This window comes from Parus major, chromosome 8 (assembly GCF_001522545.3).
Source record: "Parus major isolate Abel chromosome 8, Parus_major1.1, whole genome shotgun sequence".
In the NCBI taxonomy this organism is placed as follows: Eukaryota; Metazoa; Chordata; class Aves; order Passeriformes; family Paridae; genus Parus; species Parus major.
In genome coordinates, this window is record NC_031777.1 from 22,040,222 (window position 1) to 22,056,772 (window position 16,551).

At 50.1% G+C, this 16,551-nt stretch overlaps 2 protein-coding genes across 5 annotated transcripts; one reads left to right on the top strand and one right to left on the bottom strand.

The window, feature by feature from the left end:
* The first annotated feature begins 77 nt into the window (after positions 1-77).
* Positions 78-11,371, top strand: NASP (nuclear autoantigenic sperm protein). Of its 4 annotated transcripts, none has more exons than XM_015635803.3 (15): positions 82-224; positions 963-1,013; positions 1,813-1,923; positions 2,437-2,517; positions 2,686-2,783; positions 3,504-4,394; positions 6,224-6,306; positions 7,213-7,289; positions 7,421-7,494; positions 8,435-8,623; positions 8,849-9,015; positions 9,423-9,476; positions 9,570-9,641; positions 10,565-10,696; positions 11,198-11,371. In XM_015635803.3, the coding sequence occupies exons 1-15, from the start codon at positions 163-165 to the stop codon at positions 11,249-11,251; spliced, it is 2,196 nt and encodes a 731-aa protein (XP_015491289.1). In that variant the 5' UTR covers positions 82-162; the 3' UTR covers positions 11,252-11,371. The 4 variants fall into 4 exon arrangements, with proteins under 4 accessions (XP_033372356.1, XP_033372357.1, XP_015491289.1 ...); XM_015635804.3 differs by lacking the exon at positions 82-224 and adding an exon at positions 749-836; XM_033516465.1 differs by lacking the exon at positions 10,565-10,696 and having other exon boundaries at positions 78-224.
* A 498-nt stretch (positions 11,372-11,869) lies between these two features.
* LOC107208004 (coiled-coil domain-containing protein 17) lies at positions 11,870-14,925 on the bottom strand. The gene is made up of 7 exons (XM_033516464.1): positions 14,746-14,925; positions 14,068-14,260; positions 13,831-13,957; positions 13,662-13,721; positions 13,239-13,582; positions 12,856-13,025; positions 11,870-12,561 (listed from the first exon to the last, which is right to left on the bottom strand). Exons 1-7 carry the CDS (start codon positions 14,923-14,925, stop codon positions 12,421-12,423), a joined length of 1,215 nt encoding a protein of 404 aa, XP_033372355.1. The 3' UTR covers positions 11,870-12,420.
* Between the last annotated feature and the right edge of the window lie 1,626 nt (positions 14,926-16,551).

Genomic DNA, 16,551 nt, shown 5'->3' on the forward strand with positions numbered 1-16,551 from the left:
GTCCCGCGGCGGGGCGGCCGCGCAGCGTGCCGGGAGCGGTAGTCCCCCCGCGGCGCGCGCGCGCCGCCAAGCGAGCCGGGGCGTGTCCTCGGGGGTATATAGCCAGCCGGAGGGGCAGGGGGCTGCACTCTGCCGCCGCCGCCCCTCTCTCCAGCAGCTTCTATGCAATCCTCGGCTACCGCCGCTCCCCCCTGCGTTGAGCCCGCGCCGGCCTCCCAGACTAGGTAGGGCCGCGCGGGTTGGCCCCGGTTACGGTGTGTGCGTGTCGGAGACGGGGGGTATCAGGGGAGAAGGGGGGGCGCCTTCGGGCCGCAGGGTACCGGAGGGGATGGGGGGGTAAGAGGAGCCGGATTTCCTTAGGGGTAGGGCTGGGGATGCTGGTCGGGCTGGCGAAGCTGCACACCCCCCCTCCCCCCCATTTCCTCCTCACCGTTTGTGGGACCTGCCTCCCCCGTCCCCCCCTCGCCGTTTGTGGTACCTGCCTCCGCCGTCCCCCCCGCCGGTGGTGGTACGTGCCGCCGCCCCGCTTCTCCGGCGCCAGCTGGGCCCGCGCGGCTCGCGCGGAGCCACCACGTGACCGCTGCGCGGCCGCCGCCATCTTTGTTGGGGGCAGTCGAAGCCGCGGGGCGGGCTGGGGGAAGGGGGTGGGTGTCACGTGACCGACGGCCCGTGAGGAGCCGCCGCCGGGGTTTGGCGCCAAGGGCGGGGGGCGGGGCCGGCGGAAGGCGGGAAAGGCCCCATTGTCTGCGCGGGACCGGCCGGGCAGGGCCTGACAGCCCCTCATAGCCTCCCTTCCGACAATAAACACCAAACTGCGGAGCTTCAGCCCGCTCGAGGTGGATGAGCACCTCTAATCCAGACTCCTGGTGCTGATTTTGCACCCCCGAGAGCTCAGCTCGTGCCGGGAAATGAGTGGCTGGATGTAAACGTGAATTAAAAAACATTCGATTTTCTGTTTGCAGGATGGAAGAGGAACTGGCAGCTCCTTCCACATCCACAGACAAGACAGACAGGTGAGATGGGAGTTGGAACTGTCAATTACCAAATAACACAAAATCCCGGAGTTACTGAGTGGAACACAAAGGTCACCCTTCAGATTTGTCGTGGTTTTAAAAAGCTACCCCATGACAAGATTGATTCTTATACTTGGAGTCTTAACTCCCATGCGTGCTGTAGGTGCTGAAAACCTGTGCTCACCAGAGGTTTGCACAAATCTTTTATAGCAAGGCCCTTTCAGGGATTGATATATACAAAAATACTACCTGTTCTTGAAGTTTTTGGGTCTTTAGTGCTGGAGAGGCACAAGTATGCCGCTGGCATGTTATAGATGGTATTCCTATGGGCAGCTTGTCATCCCAATATGAGATACTGGGCTGGACCTTGTGGAAATGAAGCCATGTGAGATACACTCAATTGAAGCTGACACTTGCATCTGTCATTCTTCTCAGAGGCACCATGCTGTGATATGAAAAGTTTTAACTTGAGTTTATTTTTCTTGATTTAGCATTGGCAAATGAATCAGTGGTACTCTGTGGTGTGTTGGTGTGCAGCTTCTGAAGTATGTTTTTCAGCAGCCTTTTTCACAGCAGATTGTGATAATTGCAGTGATTGGATGAAATTGCCTGTCTTCCCTTGGTATTGAAACTCTGGGTTGTTTCAGATTTACACAAACAAATCCCACCCACCCTGATAGTTCCAAACACTATAATGTATGCAGCTCTTTTTTCCATTAAACAGACTAGGTTTTGAAAGCTGAAATTACTTGGAAAACTAGCAAAAAAATTGTATTTCATTTGTTTCTCCTTCCTCCAGTATGGATGTGGACGGAGAATCAAAGAAACTATTGGGTTTGGGACAGAAACACTTGGTAATGGGAAATATTCCAGCTGCTGTGAATGCATTCCAGGAAGCTGCAAGCTTACTGTGAGTAGTAGAATGTTCTGTGTGTTTTTGCTGGGCTTGGGTTTCAGCTTGTCTCTTCTGATGTGGGTTATGCAAGAAAGATTGGGATTTTTACCTAACATGTTTATAATTTAGAATGCAGCTGAGGAGGGGGCAAACTATTTAAAGTCATCCAAGAGTTGGACAGTGCTGTAGCTGGTGTGCAGTTTAGGTGGCTTTTGTGATAGGCATTACCAATAGAGTTGCCTAAGGAGGGAAAGGGATTTGATAGTTTGTTATGCAGGTGTCTTCTCTAGTAACTTGTTCACTAGTCTTGATCAGTTTCTGTGAATAGTACTTTTTGAGTTACAGATTAATTTCCTCATCTGGACGTTTGAGAGCCATATCTAGCTGAGAGAAGCATTCAATATTTGTTTAAAGCAATGGGAAATGAGCCAAGAAAGCGATGCTTTTCTCTAGGAACAGTTAATGTTCAATTTTACATATCCAAATCTAAAGCAGGCACAGGCAAATAATTCTTTATTATTTTTGTAGGGGTAAAAAATATGGTGAGACGGCGGATGAGTGTGCAGAAGCTTTTTTTTATTATGGAAAATCTCTCCTGGAGTTGGCAAGGTATGGTGACAGTTTGTCATTTGGTGAAGAGTGTGTCTGGTGTAACAGGATTTCACTCCTTTCTGGACAGAATTGCCCTGGGTGTGATGGGCTGTGGCACTGAAGCTTGTGCAGTTCAAATTATGGTATTAAAAGATTCAAGGGATAACAAACTCCTATTCCCTTTAGAATGGAAAATGGTGTGCTGGGAAATGCCTTAGAAGGGGTGCAGGTGGAAGAGGAAGGAGAAAAGGCAGAAGATGACTCTGCATTGCCAGCTACTGATGGTATGTAAAGCTGCCTACCCTGCCATGGAGGCACCAGGCTGTGTTTTCTTGTTGGAATGATCCAAGTTTAGTCCATTGGTATCTTGGGTAGCCTGAATCATTCTATTGAAACTCTTGGCAGTCTGAATGGACTCTGTTTCTGTTTGGTTTTTTTTTAGTCTTGCTTAAAGATGAACAAAACCTGTAAAACATCTTCAAGGGGCTGGTCACTGAAAGCATGTGTAAAGGGTCACCAGGTGTCTGTCCTGAAACACTGCGTTCAAACTTGCTTTCTTAAGCTTCACCGCTGACTCCAACTGCTTTGTAACCTTGTAGCAGTACAGTGTGTGTAGTCCCACAGGTCAGAGTCTGTACAAAGTCCCAAGAGCAGTGGCTATCTTATACTCCCCGCAGCTGGAGAGGATGCAGGAATTCCTGTCCATCCAGACTGTTAAAGCACTGGCACCTCTTGCTTAGCTGTGACTAAAATCGCTGCGCAACCGCACACTGCTTGAGCGGCCGCTTGCAATGCTGCAGTCTGGGGAAGGGACTTGTTTAGATCAAGTGGCTATGTTGGTTGTCTGCTAATTCCTTGTACTTGGAAAATGAACCTTTTAGGAAAGTCATCCAACTTGGTAACAAACCAACACACTTGAGGGTCTTGAGGGTGGTGTTGTCAGTGCCCATTAATGTCTTTATCACTAAACTCGAAGAAATGTTTATGCTTCCTTAATCATGTAGAAGAAGCAAGGGAGGAGTTGAGAGAACAGGTTTATAACGCCATGGGGGAAGAGGCCAAAAAGTCCACAGAGGAGTCTACAGTACTATCTGAGAAGGAAATCAAAGAAGAGGATGCTAAAATGAAAGAGATTACAGAAGAAAAACCCAAAGAAGCAGCTGCTGACAAGGATGCAAAGCCCAAAGAGGTTGAAGAGAAGACTGAGATTTCTGTGGGAAAAGAAGAAACTTCTTCAGAAGAACAGAAGAAGGAGAAGAGCTTCTGCTCTTCAGAAGAGCAGAAGAAGCAGGTGCCTGTGAAAGAGGAGGCAGCTGTGGAAGAGAAGGAGGTAGAAAAAGAGCAGAAGACTGTGCCTGCTGACAAGATAGAGAAGGCAACTGAGGAGAAGGAGAGAACGACAGAAGTGTCAGACAAGGAGGCAAAGGCAGCTGGAGAAGAGGCTGAAGCGGGAGAAGTGGCTGTGGAAGAGAAGGGAGAGATGGGAGAACAGTCAGCAGAAGCAACAGAAAAAGAGCCAGCTGTGGAGAAGGGAGAGGCTGTAGAAGGGCAGGCACAGACAGCTGTAGAAGAGAAGGCAGAAGCAGAGGAAGCAGCTGCTGTGGAACAGAAAGAAGCTGCAGAAGGGGATGCAGAGGTGGCTGAACAGAAGGCAGAAGAGAAACAAGAGCCAGTAGAGACAGTTAATGAAGAGAAACCAGGTGAATCTAAAGAGACAGAGTCTTCAGAGGAACCTGTGCCCACAGAGGGCAAAGAGCCACCTAATGACATGAAAGAAAAGGCTGAAGTTGCTGCTAAGGTAGAGAAAGAGGAAAAGAAAGATGACCTGATGGAAGAGGGTGAAGGTGCTAAGGTAGAAAAAGAAGAGAAAGATGACCTGATGGAAGAGGGAGAAGGTAACACTGAGAGGAGAAAAGTACTTGTGGGTGGATGACTTGATGGATTTGGCTAACAATGGGTAAAAAGTGTTCCATTCAGAATTTTCTGTTTGCCTTAGAATAAGGAAAAGGCACAGTAAAGGGGCCCTTGAAGGACTTTACATACAAGTAAAGTTTCAAGGAATAGTGAATAGTCTCGGTTTCTCTTGACTAACGCTTAACTAACTGCAAAGCAAGTCTTACTTGAAAGCAAACTGACACCCCTGTGAAATGTGTAAGTAATGGCTAGGCTGGTGGAGAATACTGAATGGATGTTCACTTGCATGCATCTGGGTGTATTGCACTAACCTTCACATAACTTGAAGCACAAATTGCTTCTGGTTATAGCTGTGTTTTATTTCAAATTGGTGGTGAAAAAACAAGAACAGCTGAACACATAAAGCAGTAAATTTACTTCTGGTGGAAGAAAGACTCCAATGGAGAGTTCCTTTCTAATAGTCATTGCTAGGGAGAATTTAGTTAGAAAATCTAAACTTGATTTGCCAAAGCCTTATTGCTGCTCTAGTGCAGTCTTCTGGCTGTCCAGCTTCTGCCCTTCTGCTTCCCTGCTTCATAATTGCTGTTTCCAGGGCTCTGTTGAAGTAAGACTTGCACCCTTTGCTGCAGCAGTACTTTGTGGCTTTAGTGAGATTGTGCCTTTTATTGCACAAGTTAATTGATGAACTGTAATTGCAGCTTGGCTTATCAGTAACTCATTTTCACAGGCAGTGCCTTACTTCAGGAGTGGCAAATGTTCTGACTAAACAGTCCTGGACCCTGGAAGGATTTGTTCTGCTAAGAACAGTGAACACTCACTGGCTGAGCAGTGGCCTAAGTGGGTGTCTCTGTGGAGAGAGGATCATGGAAGATAAACTAAAGAGTAGTTACCTGTTCCTCACCCTCAGTGCTGAAAGGCTGCTTGTGCACACATACTGCTGCTTTTTGCCCCAAGTCTGGGAGTGTGAGGACCCTCTGGAACATCTGGTCCAGTGCTGTGTCATTCCAAACTCCTCCCACTACTTAAATCTTAGCGTCCTGACATCTCTTCTGTTTTCCCTTTGTACACAGTGACATCATGTTTACAGGTTTGGCCCTCTCAGTGGTGGGTGTGTGCTGGAAGTTACACTAGTGAGTTCAGAGGCTCTCTAGTCCTCCCCCACCCTCAATCAAGCTCCTGTTCTGGAATTAGCCAGAGGTTGTGATACAGGAATTATGTGTGAGACTTCAGCCTGCAGACCAGCCAGTGCTCTGAAGTTATTAGCCACATTCCTTTGTGCACGTTTTCCCAAAATTTCTGCTGGTAGAACAGATGATGTGATGCTTCTGCATAGTGTCAAAAGTCAAATTAGTGTACTACACAAGAGGAGGTTCATTAACATTGACACTTAAATCCTTGATATGAGGATCATGCACTCAGAAACAGACTAATTTGTGTGCAGCTTGGCAGCTATCTTGCTGAGAACACTTTCTGTAGCATGAAGTTCAGCAGCTGGCCAGTGCCTCTAGGGCTGCTCAGGACCTTGTGGCTTCAGTGAGAGCTGACAACAGATTTGTGAGAACTAAATTCTATGTTAGTTTCTGCTGTGGACAGTAAGAAGTTAAACTTATGGACTGCTTTAGTCTGCAGTGCTGAACGATGTCAGCAAGATGGCTGCTGATGCTGAGACTTTAATGTATATGCTCTAATTACCTCCCACCTCTAACCTGTCACTGGAAAGATAAGGGCTGGGTATAGCATATTCTGCCTGACTCCATGTTGAGCAAGCACAGTAACAAAAGCTGTCCTCATGCATCTACTTGCCTTCTAGAAACAGAAGAATCTGAAGAGGAAGATAAAGAAAATGATAAAGCTGAAGATGATAAGGAGAATGAATTGACAGTGGAAGACAAGGTGAGGTTGCTCTGACACCAGTACTTATGGAAGGATGCAGTATTAGACCTAAATATGAGGTTGATGTCCTTCTAAAAGCTTACTCGTGTTTCATTTAGTTTTGTGTAGGAAAGACTAGTGAAAGCCAATATTGCCTAGGAATGGCCCCAGTGTTAGGCCTAGTCTGCACTGTAGCATCTTGCTCAGCTGTGTCTGTAAACATGGGTTTGTTCAGCTGCTCTGACACAAATGCCTGTGGTGTGCTGAGCTAATGTGGCCTGGTGGTGCAGGGACAGGCAGGGAGAGCTGTTCCAGCCTGTCTCTGGAGTTACTTGGAACAGTTGATTCTCTGCTTGTCTGGTAGTTTTACTGTACATGTTGAAGTCTCCTGGTCCAGTAAGCTGTGATTAGGATGGGAATTGTTTGAGAAGTGTGGTGCTCCTCAAACCTGAGATGTGCATTGATGTAGCAGTCAAAATGCCTGGAAAAATCTGCAGCCTCATAGGGTGGCACTAAGCATTTGAGATAACTGTCACTTTCTCAGACTATACCAACAAAGGTCAAAGTCTCATTATAAAAGCTGTACTTGATTGGTTCATCTAAAGAGAACCTTAACCAAGATCTCACTCTTTGGATAATACTGGTGCTCGGGTGCCCTGTTTTTTCTGGAAAAAATATAAAGCATATCACAAAGCAATGCAAGTTAACGTTCCATTGAAACACCTTTACTCCAGGCAAAAGCTTAGTTGATGCAATAACCTCTTCTGCATTTTCTGGTTTTGTTTTTTTTTTTCCTTCCTAGTGGTGAGATGTTTACCTCTTGCAGAAACTGATTCCTTGATAACACTGGTTGGGAATTTAGTGGTGGTGTTTGATGTGATCTATGACCAAGTCATTTAATCTGTCATGCGCTTCTGGTCTTTACAGGAAAGCGAGGAGGATGAAATTGGCAATCTTGAGCTAGCCTGGGATATGCTGGAGTTAGCAAAAGTCATTTATAAGAGGTAAGGACTAAAGTTCTAATTTGGGTATATGCCACAGAAATTCAGTGTAAATTGGATGGTGGCATAACCAGTTAGAGAATGTGGCATGCTCTGATCAGGATTTGGAAACTATTTTTTTCTTCTTGCTATAGACAAGAAACAAAAGAAGCTCAGCTCCATGCAGCTCAGGCCCATTTGAAGTTAGGAGAAGTTAGCATTGAATCTGGTAAGTAATGTGAATTCTCACGTGTAAAGCATTTGGTTCTACTTTCTTTCACTGGGTTTTGTACTTTAAAGTGAGCAGATGTGAGTTAAGACTGTCAGGATGAGAAAAAATTAGGCTCATCATGATAGTTGCAGCCATGTGAGAAGCTTTGGAAGTAATTGTTGGTGCCTTAAGTAGGATAGTCTGCTTTTGCAGAGCAGTGAGGAAAAAAAAGTTTGAGTAGGAAGCAGTGTGTTGCCAGGTCAGCCTTGTGTTCTGCTTTCTGAAGTGACCAAACCTTGCTTGTGAACTTGAGAGACTGCTGAAATTGTCATGAAAAATAGTTGTCCCTCTTAGCCCAAATCCTAGGTTATAGTCAGGAAAGACTCTTGTGTTACACAGCAGAAAAAAGGAGTGGGAAGCTCCAGGTTTGCTCCTTGTAATGTCTTGCTTGCTTTTAATTTAAAAATGTGTTTTCATCTTGTTAAATCCAAATGTATACATTCTCTGGGGCAGGTGTTGGAAATAATCCAACAGGTTTCTGGGCCAGGGCTGCAGACTAAGGGTCATATCTTATGTCACTAGAGCACATTGGCAGGAAGGTGGCACTGTCCTTAGCTCCAGATCTGTGTTGCAGTTGTGACCGGTTACATTCAGTTCCTGGTAGCAGGTAAAGCAGGAGGATTTGGTCCCTGCTTTGACTTGGCTGCTCAGTTTTCTGTGCTGAAATTAGACAAACCACTTGTGAGAGAATCAGGAGCTGGCCTAGACATTGTCTCAGGGGAGGCACTGTTGTCACCTGACAGCCTGAAAGCAGCCCAGCACTGCTGCATTCAGTGGTGGTTCTGTTTGCACACTGTATAATGTGTAACAAAACATGGAGTAACCAAACCAGGGTTTAGATGGTGCTGCTGTGGATAATTACTGAGGTTTGTAAAGACCTTGGGGCTTTCTCTTGTAGAAAACTACACGCAGGCAATAGAGGAGTTCCAGGCCTGCCTGGCCCTGCAGCAGAAGTACCTGGAGGCTCACGACCGGCTGCTGGCCGAGAGCCACTACCAGCTCGCCCTGGCCTACCACTACAACAGCGACTTCGACGAGGCCGTGCTGCAGTTTGGGAAGTCCATGGAGGTCATAGACAAGAGACTGGGTATGTGGAATTCTGAACTCTGCCTAGTGAGTTTTCACAAGGCAAATTAGTGAGGGGTGCTCGTTGTCTGCTGTGTTGTGTTTTGGCTGAAAGTGGTGATAGACTACACCAAAGGCAGAATTGTTAAAACTGTTTGTTGGCAGATAGATAGTTGCTTCTGGATTGTGGTAACTGGACAGTTACTTTGTCTTGAGGTGTTTTGCCCTGATAACTGTTTCACCCCAGCAATACTGACTGAGCGGATAAAGAAGGCAGACACTGGGTCCCCTGAGGACGAGAAGGAGATAGAAGAACTGAAGGGACTGCTTCCTGAAATTAAAGAGAAGATAGAAGATTCAAAGGAGTCACAGAAGAGTGCAAAAGTAGCTGAGCTAGGACTCAAAGCAACTCTGGTGAGTGTGTCCTGAGGTTTCCTTTTGACCCAGCCCTTCTTCCAGTGGAACTTAAGAGTAAATGAGTAATGGGAGGAGCTCAGACTTGATCAAGGGCTGGTGGTTGCTCACAGGTGTTACCAGGCTGTGGTTGTGAGAAGGAAACAGCTGACATTGAAAGAGGATATTTAGTAAGAGCCCTGATACTAATTGTTCCAAACTAAACAGGAATTTGATAGGCTTCTGTGGCATTTAATGTATCAGGGCTGGAAATGATGGGCGGCCAGGCACATGTGGAGTGCACATTGCATCTGTCCTGTGCAGAAGTGCAGAATCCAGTGCTGGGATGTGAAAGACTTGGGCTTTCTGTATCTCACTCAGCTCACATGTATCATCTGCCATAGTTTGTTTTTTCTGCTTTTCTTAAGGTTGGAACTACATCTGGCTTTGCACAAAGTGAAGACCGTGGTTCTGTGTCCACAGTAAGTTAATCTAAAATGAATGTTGTTAATTCTCATCTGCTCTAAGGATTACTGGTTGCATTTGCTCATGTGTCAATGCCTGTCTTGTAACAGATTCCAGTAAGGAAAGGAGCTGATGGTGCATCTCAGTGTGTAACAGACATATCTCATTTAGTCAGGAAAAAGGTGAGTCCAGAAATGAGTTGTTAAGCAGTTTGTTGAAGTACAGCTGGCTTGCTCTGTGTAATTGGATTTGTCTAAAAACTATTTTTCCTTAACGTAGTTGTATAATGGGAAAACACTCCAAAAGTAAAACCAGTAGTGTATGAAACTGCTTTCCACTGGGAAGCAATCAGTCTGGGAGTCATCTGGCCTCCAGGAGACCATTCTTGGTGGTTCAGCACCCTGCCAGACCCACACTGATGTAAATCTGACCCAGTTGTGTGGCTTCTGCGGGTGTTCTCTAAACAACAGAGCTTCCTCTGCTGAGGACCCTCAAGAGCAGCAGGGTTACCTGCAGATCCCAAGAAAAAGGCAATCAACCAGGCTGGGCTGGGTTCCTTTCTTTCCAAAAGGAAACTGGGACTTGGACTTAATAAATAGTCAAGGCACACTGGTGGTAACGATAAACTGCCTCTTGAAGATATCAGATATTGAGAATTTGGTTCCTTTAAATATTATGTGTTCTCTGCTAATAAAAACTTAAGATCTTGTAGATCTCAGTTCTATGTTGCCTCTATTCTGTTGGCCTGTCAGTTCAGGTGTGCTGGAGTGATTTGGAGCTGCTGCTTTAGATAATTTCAAATGTTGTAGATGCCTAAGTCTACCCTGGAACTGTTACAGACTCAGTGGTTGCACCTTTTCTTGCCAGAATGTACCTAAGGATAACTCAGTCCTGGAGATGCTGGCACCCTAAGTGTTACAGTAGTTGAGACAGTGGTGTCAGAGCATCAAAGCTCTGGTTAAACCCCAGCACTGGGGAGTCTGTCCTGAGCCTGGCAAGCAGAGGTTGGGTAGATGATGTGCAGTGACAGCTGATGCTAAATTTCTCAAAAATATTTAAACTTTGACTTGTACTTAGTGGAGATTATAAACAATTTTGTCTTCAGAGGAAACCAGAGGAGGAGACTCATCAGGGAGACAATGAAGCCAAGAAATCTAAACCAGAACCGGCTGTCAATGGTGGTGGTGGGGAGTCTGTCCCCAGTGGAAATGAGGTTGCGGAAAAAATGGAAGAGGAGGTGGGCAGCTGAGCCAGGAGTCTGGGCCATGCTTTTTATTTTATTTCCCCCCCTCTCTGTTCAGGGATGGTTCTGTGCCTGGTAGATGTCCTGGTTTTATTGCCTGCTGTCCTTCACAAGGTTTACCAGAGGAGATGAAGAATATTCCTAATGAGCAGGATGCATGTTGTGCTGTGGTGCTGACCCTGCGTGGGCTGGACAGACCCAGCTGTGGAGCCTTGTCACCTCTGGGGTGGGACAGAGACAGGTTCTGGGTGTTTTTCTGCTGGGCTCAACTCCAGCACAGGGTCTTCCCCCAGTTTTTAATGTTCCTGGGTTTTATTTATTACCCCTGGGCTGCACTTGTTACTCTCAATGCTTTAGGATAGTGGTGGGCTCTGGTGACTGGCAAAGCTCACATATGTAAATCTTCAAATTACAGAACCCTTGGGCTGCTGCATGAGTTGGTGCTGTAAGACTGTGTCTTGTCTTTTAAAAACAAACCCTTATCTTCTCTTTTAGACAGAGAAAAGGCCACAAGCAGAATCAGGGGCTGCAGTTGAAAGCACAGTATGATAATGGTTCTTTAACCTTGGACACTCCTCTCCTTACAAGGAAAATGGTTTTGTATATAGTGTATTTTTTCACTTTTTGGCAACTTTTGTATGACTTCAATAAAGATTGTAAGCAAATGGTCCCTGTCTTGACCTTCCTCTTGTGACAGGTTCCATCCTCTGCTCCTGGCTGTCCCCCTGGGCTGCAGATCTCAGCTGTGGCCCACTGCTGGGCTTCATGCTCCCTTCAGCTTCAGCATTTCTCCCCACCTTCCTTATGCAGGAGCAGAGGGTTGGATGGGCCAGGAAGGGCTGGCTGCTGCCTTGTCCAGGGATCTGACCTTTTTTCCTTCTGCTGGGGCCTTGTCACAACTGGGGCTGTGTTTTGTTCATTCAAGGCTGAGCCTGAAGTGGGTTCTGATAGTGCCTCCGTCAGCTTTGAGCAGCCTAAAGATGGTGGGGAAGGCTGATAAAGAAAGAGCTTTGTAACATCCTGGGCTTCATTGCTGTGTGTTTTTATCTCTGCTTGACCTCCACTTTGCACCCAGGGGCAGGGCTGTCTCCTGAGCCAGCTTCAGTACCCCAGGTGGGGCTTGGGACCCTGCCCTGGGATGTGAATGTACAAAAAAAGGCCAAGAAGTGAAGAGCAATGAACTGAAGCCTTTTATTGAACATGTAGCACAGGTTCTCTGACACTTTGGAAAGCTGTCTGTGGCTTTTGCTGGCTCGCAGAGCTGAGCTGTGTAGGCCCTGGGCTAGGCTTTCCCTACAGAGGGCTGCATGTAGGGATGTGCCTGAGGGCAGGGAATTTGTTGTGCCCCTCTGTCCTCTGCCTGTCCCCAGTCCACCATTGTGAGCAGGAGTGTTTACCACTCTTCTGGCTGTGGGCTCTGTCCTGAGCTGGAGGTTGAGCTGTGTAACTCAGTTTGCCACTGGGTTTGCCTGTCCTTTTCCTGCTGAAATGCCCAGAGCCTCTTTGGTCTCAGCAGTGATCCTGTATACTTCCACCCACCCTAGCACTGTGGGATCCTGCTACCAACCTACAGCTGGTCCCTAAACCCATCTCTGCAGCTCAAACACAGATTTTGCCATCCCTTCATCACCCTAGTACTTACTGAAGCCCCATTTTGCCACTGAGGATGGTGGAGGAGGTGGCAGGGCTGTCCAGTGGGGCCATGGCCTATTCCTGGCTCACCTTCTGGGAGCCCTGTTTTGTGCTGGGGGTTCTTGAGCAGGGGGAGGGTCCTCCAGCGCCACAAAGGGCGTGAAGGGGAATCCAGGGGCCACATGAGTTGTGGGTCTGCCAGGCCTCAGTGCTGGCCCGGGGGGCTCCTGGGAAAGGAAAAAAGTGATGTCAAGGAGAGGAGGGTCCTGACAGGCTGGGAGCTGCCTGGTTATTCCCACACGTGTGTCATTGGGTGTGCAGAGCAAATCACACCCCTGGTCCAGCACTGGTGGGGACTCACTTCCTGCCCCAGTGGCTCTATCCCCAAGTGCAGCAATGGGAACTGTTCCCCATGTCCCCAGGCTTGTACTTCACACCCATCATCCCATCTCAGCTTGCAGCCCAATCCCAACTCCCCTCTCCTTGGAGAGCTGGCAATCACCCTGGGCTGAGGCTCTTACCATGAAAAGTTCTGGCATGGCCAGGGCTGGTGGCAGTGGTGGGGCTGTAGAGTGAGGGAAGACAGGGGTGTGTGGCCATGGTCTTGCCTGCTCTGCACAGCATCGCAGCATTCCCACCTCTGCCTGAAGCCGGGCCAGTTCCTCCGTGTGCTGCTGGGCTGCCCGTGAGCCTGGGCAACAGGATTTTGTCACTGTGGGGTTTACAGCAGCCATTTTCCTCACCAGGCCCATGTTCAGGGCCCCAGGGACCTGGGACTCTCCTTGCTCCCTGCAGAGAGCCCAGCCAGAGCTGCAGCCCCCCTCCACTTGCCCATATTTCCAGGACCGTGTCCAGCCCAGGGTTCTGATGCTGCAGACAGGCAGATACGGGTCCCATCACTTACCAGCATCTGCTCTCCTCTCCCTCCTGACCTTCAGTGCCAACAGTTCATCTTCCAGACGCCGGTTCTCCAGCTCCACAGCCAGCAGTGCCGCATCCAGACCGTGTGTGCCAGTGCTGGGAGGCTCTGCAGGCACAGCCGGGGGTGCCTCAGGTGCCGGCTGTGGGGCCCCGGTCCCTGTGGGGGGACGGGCCTGGGCCTGGTGTTGGCGCTTACCCATCCGCCCGCCCCTGCGCAGCCCCGTGGCTCCTTTCTCCAGCACCGTGGCCTCCAGCTGGAGGTGGAGAAGCTGGTCCAGGATGGCCGGGTCGTGTCCCCCGGAGCTCAGGTAGGACAGTTGCAGCGCCCTGCCGGAGACCCGGATCAGCCATCGCAGGGCTCGGCCGGGAGCTCCGCTCGGAGCCGCCATGGCCCACAGACCCTCACCTGGCCTCGGCCGTGAGCGGCCCCGCGGGCGGCAGGAGTGTGTCGAGGCGGAGGCTGGCCCTGGGGAGGAGATGGGCACATGGAGGGTGAGGGAGCCAACAGGCCCCTTGGTGGAGAGCACCCCACAGGGCCAAGGCTGTGTGCTGTGACCCCTCGGGCCAGGGCTCACCTGTGCTGTGCTATTCGGACCTGTCCGGCCTGGTCTCGCGGGCCTTGGCTCAGCTCGGGCTCCCCCTGCTCGGGATCGGGGCCCGGAGGTGCCCCGGTCCCCAGCGTCGCCAGCCGCCGGCACAGCCCTGAAGGACAGTGAGGGGCCGGGGGCTCAGCACACACAGCCCCATTCTCGGGGGGTTACTGCAGCCCACACGTGCCTCCCCATCGCCCCAGAAGCGCTGCCAGTGCCTACCCTCTCTCTGCCGCTCCAGCTGCTGGGTCCTGGCCCGGATCTCGGCCACCTGGCGTTCGTGGGCTTCCAGCAGCTCCTGCGGCGGCTGCTGCTGCCTCTGCAGTGGGAGCGGCTGCCGGGGGGGCTCTCCCTGCGGCACACGGGTTTCACCGGGAAGGGGGAGCTGGACCCGCAGTCCTGGGGAGCTGTAGGGCTGCTAATGCCCACCCTGGCATTTGGGATTCACCGTACCTCCACTGGCAGCCTTCTAGAAGTGGGGTGGGCCTTGCGGAGCAGGGCCCTCTCGCGGGGGGTGAGCACGTCCCCCAGGGGAGCTCCACGCGCCCGCCCTGGTCCCCGCTGTCCCCGCACAGCTGGTGGGACCCCACGAAGCACAAAGTGATGGCGTGGCTCAGTGTCGTACGTATTTTGGGACACCCCGACCTCACAGACACAAAGGGAAGAAAAGGTGACACTCCCAAACCCCCCTCACTTAATGACATACTTTTCTGGTTTTGGCATAGTAAGCACCAAGGGCTGGCTGTGTGGTGCAGGGACGGAAGGATGGACGTCTACCCCAGCTCAGATCAAGCTGCATCCAGGATGTGATGCTCTGTTTCACAGCCCAGCACCTGTCCCTGTCTCTGTCCCCTCCCTCCTACCCGTCTCCATTCTGTGCCAGACCCAGCTCCACACTACCGAGACGTCCTGTGGTTTCCTTGCCGAATCCTGTGCTCCCTCCACCGGCAGAGGGTCTCCCCCATGGAGGCAGGAGCTGCTGGGTGCCGTGGGCCCGAGGCACAGCTTCTCCAGGTGCACCCGCAGCAGCGGTCGGGATCTGAACGCCAAGCGGCAGCGGGGGCAGAGGAAGGCGCCCATGTCCAACACGCTGGAAAGCAGAGTGGGTGGAATCACTCGGGGGGGCCACCCTGACAGGGAGAGGGGGTCCCCCTGCAGGACTGACACCCCGGGACGGGCTGGAAGCGTGCACAGACCTGCTGGCGACGGTGGCTGCAGTGTTTGAAGCCACTGTTGCTATGCTGGACTCTGGGCTGGGCAGGGAGGGCCGCACCCCCAGCCCTGGACATTCCCACTGTTTACCATGGGCACTGGAATGGGGAAAAAAATGTCGCTGAGCCACCTGAGCAATCCACAGAAAACAAGATGAGAGAGGCCCTGCTGCCCTGTGTCCCTCTGTGGTTCCAGAGTGCTCGCTGACAGGCGTGCTGGCCCTGGGACTGCCCAGGAGTGCCTCCTGCCCACCTTGCAGCAGCTCCCACTTAGCTGCTCCTTAGCAGACTTCAGGTTAAGGGGCAACCTGCACACAGAGGTGAAACAGCTACTTCTGCCCTTTCTTACCACAGGGGTCCAGGCCCTGCCTTTGTTCCCAAAAAACTCCCTGCATTCCATCCTTGCACCCACTTCAGCTCTGCTTGGCAAGTGCCTACAAGCTTTCCCCCTCACCTCATTGTCATGGACTCATGATTGCTCAGGACAAAGCTACTGTTTCATGGATGGGGACGACTTGCCCCACCAGGGTCACCCAGGGGCTGCCACTGCCACTTCCAAAGCTTCATCGATGTTTAAACCTTGCACAGTCCACAGGAGGGTCAGGGCACAACATCTGGTATGAAGCACAAGGAATTCCTGGCACACACAGGCCAAGCCATGCTGTTCAGGGCAGGCCAGTCTCACTCCACGGTGCTCAGCAATCCAATTCCCCCATTCCAAGTGGCTGTCAGTACAGATCTGAGGTGGTTTTAAATTTACTCTGTTTCTTACGATCAGTGCACACAGATCTGCATAACTTGGATCAAAATGGATGTAGAAAGTTAAATTTTTAAAAAATGAATAAGCTCTTTCAGACAACAGCAGTGTTTAAATATTCAGAAGGAACAAGATGGTTTGTACAAAGTAACACAGGAGCCCCAGCACTTCCCCAAGCATTCCCCGGCAGCCTCAGCCCCTGGACCCCGGGTTCCAGAGCACAGGGATGAAGAAATGCCCCACCGCCCCTCTCCACTGAGGTTCACCAAAGCCAGCAGGAGGAACAGGTAACAGAGTTACACCTGATAATACTGAGCAGGTGCCCTTGAATCCTGATGCAAAGATTCAGGGCTAAACATTACCATTTTCTTACACCTCTGTCCTCTCTGACTGGCCAGGAGTGGATCAAGAACACACAGGCCCAACCTTGGTACAAACCCCCTCAGGTCAGCAAGACCAGGCTTTGTGTGACTCCGTCCAACCCCCCTGCAAGCAGGGCACAACCCCAGAGCACTTTCGAATCCAAAACCTTTTGCACAAGCTGAACTTACACCAGACACTAAAATAGCTTAGGCCACAACTGAGTTGTTTGTAAAATTCTTTTTAATCTAATAGAAATGTTTTCATGAATTTTTAAAAAAGATTTCAATGAAAACAGCTTTGGATTCAGACATTCCCTTGCCACGTTGTGAACATAAACAGCAGCATTGCACTAGGAACAAGTGACACCGACCGGTC

Bases quoted from the DNA above. Each gene is read 5' to 3' on its own strand.
- LOC107208004 (XM_033516464.1), bottom strand. From the start codon at position 14,925: ATGGGCGCCTTCCTCTGCCCCCGCTGCCGCTTGGCGTTCAGATCCCGA. The intron at 14,261-14,745 runs GTAGTGTGGAGC...GGGCATTAGCAG, and splicing joins GGAAACCACAGGACGTCTCG to CCCTACAGCTCCCCAGGACT. The intron at 13,958-14,067 runs GTAGGCACTGGC...ACTGTCCTTCAG, and splicing joins GCTGGAGCGGCAGAGAGAGG to GGCTGTGCCGGCGGCTGGCG.
- NASP (XM_015635803.3), top strand. From the start codon at position 163: ATGCAATCCTCGGCTACCGCCGCTCCCCCCTGCGTTGAGCCCGCGCCG. The intron at 8,624-8,848 runs GTATGTGGAATT...GTTTCACCCCAG, and splicing joins GGTCATAGACAAGAGACTGG to CAATACTGACTGAGCGGATA. The intron at 9,642-10,564 runs GTGAGTCCAGAA...TTTTGTCTTCAG, and splicing joins CTCATTTAGTCAGGAAAAAG to AGGAAACCAGAGGAGGAGAC.